General features: G+C 41.1%; 1 protein-coding gene across 3 annotated transcripts in view; it reads left to right on the forward strand.

The window, feature by feature from the left end:
• Nucleotides 1–559: 559 nt before the first annotated feature.
• The window catches only part of ctnnal1 (catenin (cadherin-associated protein), alpha-like 1), a 63824-nt gene continuing 51348 nt past the window's right edge, over nt 560–13035 (forward strand). For all 3 annotated transcript variants that reach the window (XM_053491857.1, XM_053491858.1, XM_053491859.1), the window contains exon 1: nt 560–849. In XM_053491857.1, coding sequence (XP_053347832.1) covers nt 748–849 — 102 coding nt within the window. In that variant the 5' untranslated portion in view covers nt 560–747. The remainder of the gene's footprint in view (nt 850–13035) is intronic.

Here is a 13035-nt window from a genome sequence, read left to right on the forward strand (position 1 = left end):
TCCAGGGGTGCTGGATCCTGACTGACCCTGCTCAGCTTCCTAACTGGGACAATGTGACAAAAACAATTTAAGTGTGCTGAAAGGTACACGTGACAAATAATTGAATATTATTACTATTATCATTCATTTTGCATTATGTTTTTTTTCTGAACATGTACTACTACTATAGTACAGTATATACTTTAATTAGACTTTTTTTTCGTTGCTACAACATCAGTTTTGTTGATTAGCAACACAAAGTAGCCTTTATAACTGGGATGATTTGCTCCCTGTTAAGTTTTTTTTTCTTTCTTCCTCTGGTTACACTTCTCTAGATCGTGTGCCGACTTATGAGTCAGAAACAACGTGTGCTATTCTCGGTTCATTTATTTTAGAAAGTTTATCTCCATAGGGGAAGCAGCCAACTCTCAGTGTGTGTGTGTGTGTGTGTGTGTGAGAAAGTGTTAGCCGGCCGTGTTTCCCTCTGAGTGTTTCTGCGCCCACCCACTCTCCTATGTGTGTGTGTGTGTGTGTGTTAGAGTGTTGTCCTGCCTCCTCTCTCTGTAGCTGCTCCAGCCACTACATGGGGAAGGACAGGCAGCCCAGAGGAGGAGGAGAAGGAGGCACTGCCCAATAAAGAGTGCTGTACACCCTGTGGAGGGAAACACTCGGTGTGTAAGAAGTCGCCGCGCTGCTGAACACACTCTCGCTTGTTTTGTTTGTGTGGTTTTTTCCCCCTTCCGACATTATTTGAGAAACTAATCGGGAATGGCTACGTCTCCGTGTGGCGGCGGCGGTGGCAACTTTGACTGCGGACTCGAGATCAAAACTCGGTCTGTGGAGCAGACCCTCATCCCTCTGGTGTCTCAGGTGAGTTTAGTTTTCTGTTCAGGGGAAACACGAATCAGCTGAAGGAGAAGTCACGGGTCTGGTAGCGTTTGGAAAGTTTACAAACTGTTTCGTTTTTTTTTTTTTAATGAAACACATCGCGGCTCCTGTGGGAACTCAGGTTCAGGGTTCGAGCAACAGCACAAAACAGTCTGAGTCTGACCTGAAGTGACGACGCTGAAATGATCGCGTGCGCGCGTGCGGCACCGCTTTATTGCCATGTCATGTAGTTCGACACTCGGGGGCAGAAAGCACAGCGCAGCGCTCGTGTTTCACTTCATAGTCCTGAGCGCGCGCACACGCTCTTCTTACTTGCATAGCTTTAATGCAACAGTGTAACGCTCTCACCCTCGAACACCCCCCCCCCGGGAAACAAGGGGGGGGGGGGGTGTCTCTAGCTCTACAGGGAAGCACTAATCATCGGTTATAGTGAAACAAACCAAAGGACTTAATGGAACTTATTATTTCCCAGTAGAAGTATCCATCCACCTATCCATCCATTTCTCCACCCATCCTTCATCTATAGTGCTCATCCTGTGTGAGCTCGTACGAGGCCAGGAGATGTCCTGGATGAGATGCCGACCCATCATAGAACTCAAACACACACATCAGGGCTCTAACCACGAAGCCCCTAAATAGTAGATATGGGACATTTTTTCCCAGTAGCAGTATCCATTCATTTACCCATTGGTTTATCCATTGTCTGCAGTAGTGCTTAACCTGTGGCGGGTGACACAAACCAGAGGATGTGGTCCGTACCCATCGCAGGGCTCAAGCACACACATCGGAAATGGCCGTCAGCTTATAACCCGTGTATTTTGACTATGTGAGGAAACCCATCAAACATCGGAAGAATGCGCCAACTCCATGCACACAGACCAGAGGCGAGATTCTAAGCACAAACCCTTATGGAGTGAGGTGACACCGCTAACCACAAAGCCACCATGTTGGTAAATAGTTTACATGGAACATTGTTTCCCAATGGAAGTATCCATCCACCTATCCATCCACCCACTCATCCATTTTCTCTAGTGCTTATACTGTGTGGGTCACAGGAGGCCTAGAGTCTGTCCTCAGGAATTCCAGGCACAAGGCAGGGGACGTCCTGGATGCGGACAATACCTGTCGTGGGGTTTAAGCACAAACCTGCTCAGACACTGTGGAGTAGCAATCAGCTTATAAGACGCCTATTTATTATTTTTTGGTTTGTTTTTGTCTTTTTCTTATTAACACCAAAATAACAGACCCAGTCAATATGTCAATATACAATTGACACCCACAGCAGACGTTTAAACACATTAAGCAATATATTGTAGGTATGAAAGTGTGACCATGGAAAGGCGAAAGGGCAAGACAGACCTAATAATATTTTAGGATGGGTCTTGATCGTTCAAGTAAATCCCACCAAGGGGCCCGTATCCGCCAGAATAGCTCCGATTAGTTCTGCAAGTCATGTGTAAGTTTCTCCAAAGGGAGACAATGTGCCAGAGACATCTCCAGAGTCGGTACCACGAAGCCATAAATAGTAGTGTAAGCAATAGTGTAGGTAATTTGTACCAATTTGATGGTGCATTTATATAATAGTACTTGCTTGCAAAAAAACCAAACAAACAGATAAACAGCTCACGTGACTAAATGATGACACCAATTACACTGAATGCTCGGAGTGAAATCAAAATTCCCAGTAGAAAAAAACATTTTGATGGTTCATCCATAATAGTTTTGTCATCATCCAGTGAAATGCTTTAATGAATGGATTTATCCCATCTCCCTGGGGTGTGTGTATTGCCCTTACAGCTCTTTATCAGAAGGCAGTTTTTTTTCCCAACCATGACTTCGTTGAGGAAGGAGTATTGTTTCTTTGGACTTGGTTGGAGGTTGTTGAAATACTTTAATGAGTTCACATTTAGTTTTAATGAGAAATGTGCCTGCTTAGAAATAAAATGTTTACTGTATAACAGTGTATGCTTCACCTAACCGGGAGGAGCACCCAGTCGTGTGAATCGTACATACACTCTTGATTGTAACGATACCTCTGTGTTTAATTTATAACATTGGGTTTACACAGTGTCAAAACCACATAATGTCCAATTTCAAAAACAAACAAGGGACATTAAAAAATGTACAACTGTATTTAGGTTAACATCCTTTTCTTACTTACATACCTTTTCTTCAGGTAATTGTGCACGTGAGCTGATTAGAGGTTAAACAATCTTGCCTTACTTGTGAAATAGATATAGAAAATACATTTTCACACGAGACGGCATGTGAAAATAGCATAACTCCCAAAATAGCCCACTATGTAATGTATAGTGTGGTTTCAACATAACATATACAGCTGGGTACTTGAATTCTTTGCCCCATGTGACTCTGTAAAGGTCATTAGCATTGACGGTGAGTGTGATGAGGAGAAAAGGTCAGTGATAGGAGGCTCGCCAATCGTCTATTCACTTTCCACAAGAGTGGAGGAACCCATTCAGTGTTTCAGAGCCTTGTGTAGCTCAGACAATAAGCTCGGCCTGATCATAACCCTCCCCCTTTCTAGGGATTTTTGGTCAGTTCCTTGAAGCTTATTTTAAATGTGTGTGTGTATGTGTGCAAAGCTACAACAAGAGAGTATTAAAAACCACTAACTGATTTATTCTATCATAATAAATCATCTATTCAGGGAAAAATGACAGGTAATGGATAATGCATCATTATTATTGTAACAGTATCTTTAGATCAGATTACAGAAATTCTCCAATCTGCTACCAGCAAAAACCACAAGCCGGGAAAAACTAATATTCAGGATTAAGCCTCGTGTTTAAACTGTATTTGCTTAATAGTAAATAAGCAGCTTGCGCCTGAAGGTTTGTGAGCAAAACAGTTGTTTTCCTGTTTCCTCGTAATTGAAGTCTTCTTCAGTCAACCGTTTCATTTTTGGCGCTCCGTGCAGCAAGTATGTGGAACAGCGGTAGTGATTATGTCCCGGGCAACGTGTAAATAATCTGCGTAAATACAAGAGCCAGTGTCATGGTTCAGCATAGACGCTACGTGCTGCTGTCTGGGTGTGTGAATGTGTGTGTGCGTTTGTGGTGGGGAAGGGGAGGGGGGGGTGCACTGATAAACCAGGGAGGAAATGAAGTGAGACGTGTGTGTGTGGGTGCGTGTGTTTGCTCATTTGGTAGGATGTGCTATTCGTGCTGCTCTTCTCCCCCTCTGTTATCACCCTCACTCCTGTGGCTTTGTAATAATCATGCCTTTGGACTCAGACCACACGCTCGACCAGATTTGCTCTCCTGCCCGCCTGCTTGGGGGCTAGATCATCTCCAGTGCCCATGTTTGTCGTCCAAAAAGTCGGATCTGTGAGTAGATCAGGACACATTTCGTAATATTTGGTGATGCTCTCACTCGGAAGATGTATTCTGGATTCCGTGGTGCCTCTGGCTTTTTAAAGAGATTAAAAAAAAAAAAAAATCCAAGACAGCAGTCTCTAATTTCCTGTCAATCATGTCCTCTGTCACGTCAATGCATTGTCAAAAACCAGCTTCGGTTTATACTAATAATAGTGCCTTTTCACTGAACACTACAGGGCACAGGTTAGAGACGAATGCAAAGCCCAGACGATCACAAGATCGTAATCATTTGTCTGGAGTATTTTTTATTTAAGCGTGTTTTAAACTAAGTGTGCTTCATGGTAGAACAATGCACCTGGATGATGTAACTATAAAGCAAGTTATTCAATCTGAATCCTACCCGTCTGTTGCACTACACTTATATTGCCTTCTATTATGCGGATGATTCAGTTTACGTCATGGATGATGTAAACTCTTTGTTCAAATCCTAGAATGTGCAAGGTATGCGGAAACTCTAACAGAGTAAAGTTTGGCCTAATACGTCACATGCTGACCTCACAGTTAAGAAAAACTAAAAAAGTTTTCATGCACACCAAAGGCAAAAACAAACGGCACTACGGCATGTATTTTCTTCATGGCATTCATGAGCATTTGACTAGTTCAGTACCCTGTCGTACTCATATTATATGCCTTTTTTTTTTTTAGTCTAGTCGATTAGATTTGCTGACCTAAACATGAGACTTAACCGCACATTAGACCGTTCACTTACCTAATGAGCTAACTAATGAGTTTATGATTTGTCAACTCCAAGAGAAGCAATTGCGTCCAGTCATTGAACAGCACGTCTGTGTTGTTCAATGATCAGTCGATGGGCCGCGGCATTTCTTTATTTTTAAGAAAGTGGACCGAGTGGCTCTTACGGCACTGCATGAGCTGTCTTGTGCTAAAATGCTATAATGTTCACTTTTTGTCCATTGTTGTGCTTTGGGAGTTTTAAATGGATATTTTTGAAAACATTTCTTTTATTTCCTCGTTCTTTAATTTTTACCCATGATCTCATGTGTCTTATGGATAATTTGTCTACTGTTTATTTTAGTCATGATGAATGATCAATCAATGATGAGCATGTAAGACACTGGAATACAGCACGATCACACAGCTGCACTGCTCCCTCTGAATGAACTTCACACTTTCCGGCTGTTAAGGACATCCCAAACCTGTGTCAGTCTATGTTGACTCTCACATCCTCTCAAAGCCTTTCCTCTGTGAATGTTCGTTTATCCTTAAGCCAGGACAGGACTAATGAAGGTTCTGCTGAGTGTGTGATCTGATCTGATCAGCCCAATTTTGAAATCCTTTGAAAAGAAAGGCTCATTATTACATATTTGTGCTGGCTTTGTCTTTTGTTTCTGCCAAGCTGAGCACTTTTTCCCTTCCAAAAAAAAAAGAAAAGGATTTATAGCTATAATTGGAAAGAGAGATCTTTTTTTTCCCTCTCGTTCTCACGTTATGTCGAGTCTTCATGTTTTTTTTAATTCTGTACCTCTCGCACTTCCGTAAATTAAACCATTATTAGGTACGAAAGTGTGGGAGTTGAGCGTATTCAGTTAAGCACACAATCTGACGAATGCAAAGTCTCAGTTACAGTCTCAGTAAAGGGGCTCTTTTCACAAAGTCGGTCAGGATAAAGTGATAAAGTGCATGCCTCCTTTGGAGATGGTGCTGATGAAAAAACAAAAATCTGAGCTGTGTGTAAACCGCAAGGGATTACAAGGATAAGTACTTTCCGGTGCTAGGACAACATAGGCGTCATGTGCGGTGTGTCATTGTTCTACTCATCTCCATAGCCAACCATAACCCATTCATCCATGTTAAGGCTTATGTAGAGAACTACATAGAGACATGGGTTAATTTGGCATTTAACGACAGTCCTTTGTGTGGGACACCAGATCCCACTAGCACTGCATTATGAAATATAGTTCATCCCCGTGCTGTACAGTCGACACATCTCTGGCTTGACAGTTCCCACAGAGGCATGTGCTAGCATCCTTTGTTAAAGCAGTCACTTTGTGTCCTGGCCAGTGAATGACTCCATTCTCTTTCTTCTTATTTTTTTCTTCTTTTCAGCAGCTGCCAAACGAGCAGTTTCACTGACTCTATACAAGGCAATGACAAGGCCATATGGATCTGATGCCCTTTCCGCACTGATGGAACCAAACTATACTACATAGTTGTTTCTGGGATGGCGTGTTCATGTTCCGACTGGTAGCCGTTTGCTTTAATAAGAAGGCTACATGGTTTGTAATGAGTCAGGAGGCCCGGGAAACTTGGTTTTAGTTTTCAGTCAGAGTATCGCAGCAGTCTGAAGTTTGTAAGGATTTTTTGCTGTCATGAATGCATGGTGTCGGTTATAGAGCTTTTTCTGAGTAACATGAATCCAGGCCCTTAGGGCATGACTTTCCTGATTTCAGGTATGTAATTTAGCAGTGTATAGTGTTTGGTCTGTTTTTTTGACATTATTTGTCATATTGGAAGAGCTCCAGGCTGTATTTCTGTTACGTACATGGGCTTGGAATCTGTCATCAAGCAGGATGTATTTTTCATCACGGTACTATAGTATTGTCAAAACTACCATAATGCTGATAACCTACATGTACCACACTACAGGTAGTCCCCAACTTATGAACATTTGTGTTTTCTGCAGATATGAACGGACCCCGGTGCGGGAGAATTGAGTTGGCCTTACCGGTTTTAGTGAATCAGTCTGGAAGCATGATGATAGAAAATGGCTGTCCTATAAAGCTGTCTCGTTGGGAAATAATCCCAGACAATATTTCATCGGGGATTCCTCTCATGATCTAAAGGCGCAGAGACAGCACTGTTAGATTTGTGGGAGGTTCATTTTCTCAGGCGCAATTACCGTTTTTGGCAGTGTGGGGAAATTGGACATATTTAGTCAAGTGGATTGGTATGCTTTACATTGTATATTCCTGTCGGGGCACTTTGTCTGACTTAAGAACAAATTGGACTTATGAACATGCACCCAGAATGGGACTCGTTCGTAAGTCGGGGACTCTCTTTATAGTAGTTTTAGCGCATACTTTGGTACAATGGTACATGTACAATAAAATGGTATGTTGTCCTGCCATGAAGCATAGTATGGTACTATGGAACACATACCATGATACAGTCAATATATGTTATATACTCAGCAAAAAAAGAAACGTCCCTTTTTCAGGACTGTGTATTTCAACAATAATGTAGAAATCCAAATAACTTTACAGATCTTCATTGTAAAGGGTTTAAACAATGTTTTCCATGCATGTTTAATTAACCATAATCAATTAATTAACATGCACCTGTGGAATGGTCGTTAAGACCTTAACAGCTTACAGAAAGAAGGCATTTAAGGTCACAGTTTTAAAAATGCAGGACACTAAAGAGACTTGTCTACCGACTGTGAAAAACATCCAAAGAAAGATGCCCAGGGTCCCTGCTCATCTGCGTGAACGTGCATTAGGCATGCTGCAGGGAGGCATGAGGACTGCTGATGTGGCTAGGGCAATAAATAGCCATGTCCGCACTGTGAGACGCCTAAGACAGCGCTACAGGGAGACAGGAAGGACAGCTGATCATCCTCGCAGTGGAAGACCACGTGTAACAACACCTGCACAGGACGGGTACGTCCGAATATCACACCTGCGTGACAGGTACAGGATGGCCACAACAACTGCCTGAGTCACACCAGGAACACACAATCCCTCCATCAGTGCTCAGACTGTCCGCAATAGGCAGTCCATGAGGAGGAGATGCACTGCAGTACTTCAAGCAGCTGGTGGCCACACCAGATACTGACTGGTACTTTTGATTTTGAGCCTCCCTTCATTCAGGGACACATTGTGAAACATTTTTAGTTTATGTCTTATGGTGTTGACTCTTTTAGTGTTTATACAAATATTTACACATTAAGTTTACTGAAAGTAAAAACAGTTGAAAGTCAGAGGACGTTTTTTTTTTTGCTGAGTATATTTTTTATGTACCATAATGGTGATATTTTTATAGTATGGTTCCAAGGTATAAATGCAACATAATTTAATACCATAATGCATGTTGACATTTTTAATATTACATTCAATAATATGGTACTGCCTGATATTTCTTGTGATTGAAGGTGTAAAACCGATTGACATTTACAGAACACCGTAAACCAGTGTGGAGATGAGATTTATGAGACTTAAATGTTGTACAGTAGCTGCGGTACAACATTTGAATGGTGCAAACGTTTAAAAGAAGGCCATACATACATAAATGATGAGCCAGCTGAGGTGGCTCAGCGCCAACTGTAATCGTTTCAGCAAGTGAAACACCTGATACTTGAAAATCAACGCATAACTTGGCGCCAACTTTCATACACAATCGTTTACCAACACCACGTGCACATTACAGGGACTAGTGAAACACTGGGTTAAGGTGCATTAATGTGGCAGATAATTCTTGACAATCAAAATCCTGGTTTGACATGAACACGCCTCATACAGATGTACCATATTGGATGCCCGCTGAACTTTTTGTCAAGGACACAAACATGATGGTCTACATTAAATCTTGTCCAGCAGTGGGTTATAAACTTACACATAGCTGAGCAATCAGCTGGCCATATGGTAATACATAACAGTACATTAGTTACCATTTAGTCAGGTTTCTGGGCATCTAAAACAATGCTAGCTGATGAATTTATGATTTGTCCACCCGTGTTGATAACCCTGCCTCTCTTGGTTCAGTGCCTTCACAGGATATCTGGGGAGATATGAGCAGGATCCCATTATGTAGCTCCACTGTATTCTAGCTCATAGCTGATTGTGATCTTGGGTCTGAACAGTAAAGTTTTCCTAGGGCACAAGTCATTTGCACTCAGTGTGTTTTTAGGTTGTTTTTTTTTGTTCATCCTGCCCACTACCTTTATTAACTCCCTGACATTTTAACTCATTGCTGTTTACATTGCATTTGTTAACATGACAGGACAATGAAGAGTTCATTTCAAGTCTTCCCCCCCCAGAATGGACAGGCATGCAGACTATTCATTTGTATCATTCTCTAGTGTACACTGGCACTGAGACAGTGCTTGGCTGCAGTTGCCGGGCTCGTGGAATGTGAGGAGTTTGTGACGAATACCCCACTTACCTTACCAGTGATTACAAAAGACTTATTATTCTCCTGCCAAGCAGGCAGATAGAAATATAAAATGACTGATGCCTGTTCTTAGAACACCCTAAGGGTGAAATGGAACATAAAACTCAGTTTTCAGGTTTTGGGCTCAGTTTAATCTCCTTAATTTAAACGAATCTGTGAAATAATTAAACAACTTGGCTTATACATGTGCCAGGATAGTTAACATTCTTCCGGCTGCTCCAGTCAGGGCTCATCTAATGTGAATTTTGATTTTGGCACAGGGTTTATGCCGGATGCCTTTCCTGATGCAACCCCTTATGATTCGGGACGAGCACTGGGAGGTCTTGGAACCCTGGTAGCTGATTGTGGGGAATCGGCTAGTATGTGAGACCTTTGCATTGTAGGCAAGAAGCTTTCCACTGAGCCATCGATGCTCTGTCACTTTCCCAGAAAATAAAGTGCTATGTTGTTATTCTAAAGCAAAATATCTGCATTTGCAGCAAATACCAAACCAACCACTTATCTGTATATTGTCAGGAAGTTACAGTAAGTGTATCAGCATTTATTCTTTCATGCAGAATCCAGATCTTATTGCTGAAACAATGTCCCTAGACATGAAACAAACATGCTCTAGTTTTGATGTTCCAAGGAAACAAAGGTTTTATTGTTCAAGTCTGGCAACAGTTGGTAATTTGATAGTGTTGGTTTTCCCACCATCCAGGTAGATATGCCTTCACATGAATACTGCTATTATGCTGAGACACTTTAAGTGTTGATCTGTGTTGATCTCTGCTATAACCAGGTTATAAATGATAATGTTTAACTTGGTCGAATAACTATGTACTGTAAGTAAGAGGGCTTTTACCGAACCTATACATGTACTGTACAGTACTAGTCCAAAATTTGGACACGCCTTCTAATTTGGTTTAATTTTGTTTAGTGATTTATTTTGTACAATCTGAAACAAGACTGGATTTTTTTTCTTTTAAACTATGAAATAACAGTTAATTAAGTTAAGCCTTTATTTGTTAGATATACATTACTGCACAGTGAAATTCTGTCTTTGCGTATCCCAACATAACTGGGGTCAGAGCACAGGGTCAGCCATGACACAGCGCCCCTGGAGCAGATAGGGTTAGGGGCCTTGCTCAAGGGCCCAACAATGGCAACCTGGTGGAGCTGGGGCTCGAACTACCGATTAGTAACTCATGATGAAACTGGCTCTTATGAAGACCATTTCAGGAAAGCAAGACCCTCTGCTCCAAAGGAGAAGGTCATTTAATGTTACCAGCCTCGGAAATCACCAATTAACAAACAGCACCTCAGATTGGAGCCGTTAGGAAGGATTTACAGAGCATAAGTAGCCGACACATCTCAATATCAAATCCAAATTATAATAAAATCTAATTTCATTTGTCATATACAGTCATACACAGTACGTTATGTTATAAATACGTTAAAAATAAAAAGATTATTAATGGGAAATAAATATGGACTAAAACAAGAAATAAAATATAGAAAGTAACTTTAGCTAAGGAAAGAAAAATATAAGACAAAATATAAGAAAAATATTGACTCTTCAAAGGAGATTATTGCATATTTTGGACGCCTTCAGCATTGATTTACAGTTCGGAAAGAAATAAAAATCAGGAAACACCATTGAGTTACAGTAGAAGGTGTGTCTAAACTTTTGACTGGTACTGTAGGTCCTAAAATTTAAACAATTCACAAGTAGTCTGCTCCTAAAATAGACAGATTTTCTTTCTTCCAGTTTTTTTCCCAACTTCCTTCACCTTTCTAGTAATTTTGATCTTATTAGGATCATTTAAGGAGTAAAAGTTCAGAGATTAAGTGGTAGGGATGGGAACCAACTGGGACCACCAATACCATATTATCACGATACCTAGGTGTGCTGATTCAATTTAAATTGTGATTCTTTAAATATCACAATTTACTGAATATCCCAATTTAATATATATATATTTTAAATTTGTCATAATTAAAAAAAAAACGTAGAAAATAATTTGTTTAGAAAAGTAGAAATTAATTCGCTTAGAAAATAATTTGCTCCTACCCCATAGTAGGAGCAGATTACGTTGCATTTCCTCTGTAATACATACAATACAGTACTGAGATACATCACTATTGTTTTAAAGCAAGATGATCGAATTTACTGCAAATAAATTCATCTTCAGAAATCAGTTTACACAAACAGCCTAATTGAAAATGAGCATTGGCCTTGGACATCTCATGTGAAGGACACTGAGAAATTAAGAAGTTAAGTTCCAAATAAGCTTCAATAAATCTACACACACACATTAAGTATAATTGTTCAGACCCTCAGGTGATACAGACAGTCTTTTCTGTAGGCCTTTTTTTTTTTTTTTTGATGATGATGATTTAAAAGTTCGATTTTTGGAGATGTATTCTTCAAATAAAGTGAATCGATTCTTTAGAAGACCCTTAAATTATACAGTACTTAAGATGATTGATCTCTCATTTTCTTTCTTTCTTTTTTTTTTTAAACGTTTGAAGTCACACCTTTGCACCGTGCCCTCTAATTATGTCTGCTCTTGGTGGAGTTCCTGTTGAAATCGTTTTGCATGTTAGACAGATATTCATTTTCTTGCACAGAAGAGTAAGAAGTACGTTAAATCACATTTGGCCCAGAATGTGTTTTGTATCGTGTTGTATCGTGTTGTATTGTTCTCAAAATACATGAGACAAATTGAAAATTGTATTTTGGGGGAATTAGGAGGAACACAAGCCAGGTAAACACAAAGCATGTTTTAGCGTGGTATTGAGGAACCACTTGCTTTCACTGTTTATCTGTTCATGCTTCCTACTTAAGTCAGGCCTAAAAGCTGCCCCTTGTGGTAATTAGTTCCATCAGTCATGTCACACTCGGGCCGACGGGATTAGCCTTGCGCATCGCTCCGCCGGCCACATAAGCACGGATAATGCAAATTCTAAATAACGCCAACATTAGCCATGCACTCAGGAGCTTTGGCTGCTAGGCGGCTGGGTTTCCCATTCCACCTCATGAATATTGATGTCTGGCTCTCAGAGCAGGATCCAGCTAGCTGCCAGGAGGCTTTGGATGGGAATCTCTCATGCCTAAATGTCTCTGTAGCAGTGGCTGGCTCGACTGGGGGACATTCTGTCTGCTGTCATCTGCTTTTTCAGAGACCTACAGGCAGTGAAATTTATTTGGACAGGACTGCTGGTTTTGCAGCCTTGGACCACCTCAGTGCCTCGGACAGTCAGCTGGGGTTCTATAGGGACGCTATTGGAATGAGACCTTTAAATTGACTTCTATTAAGGACTTGCATTGATTATTCCACATTGACACTGAGTTGAATCTAGGGCCTCTGTGTCCAGGTCTAGGCTCGGAGTCTTGAATTAAATCCGCAAATGTGTGTCACCAGTCTGAGGCAAGTCTGAACTGTAAGGTTCCCTCAACTCTTAAGTATTTACCGGAGTGTATATTAATGAAACCTTGCCATAAAATGTATAGGGAATACGCAGTGTGTGTGTGGGGGGGGTTTAGGTGTATTCCTGTGTGCAGTGCCTACAGTACATGGTGTGGTCACGACATTCCTGGGTGAGATCATGTTACTTTAAGGAAGCCACACGTTCCTGTGTGGCCAGGGGATGTCTC

The sequence above is a fragment of the Clarias gariepinus genome, chromosome 3 (assembly GCF_024256425.1).
Source record: "Clarias gariepinus isolate MV-2021 ecotype Netherlands chromosome 3, CGAR_prim_01v2, whole genome shotgun sequence".
Lineage (NCBI taxonomy): Eukaryota > Metazoa > Chordata > Actinopteri > Siluriformes > Clariidae > Clarias > Clarias gariepinus.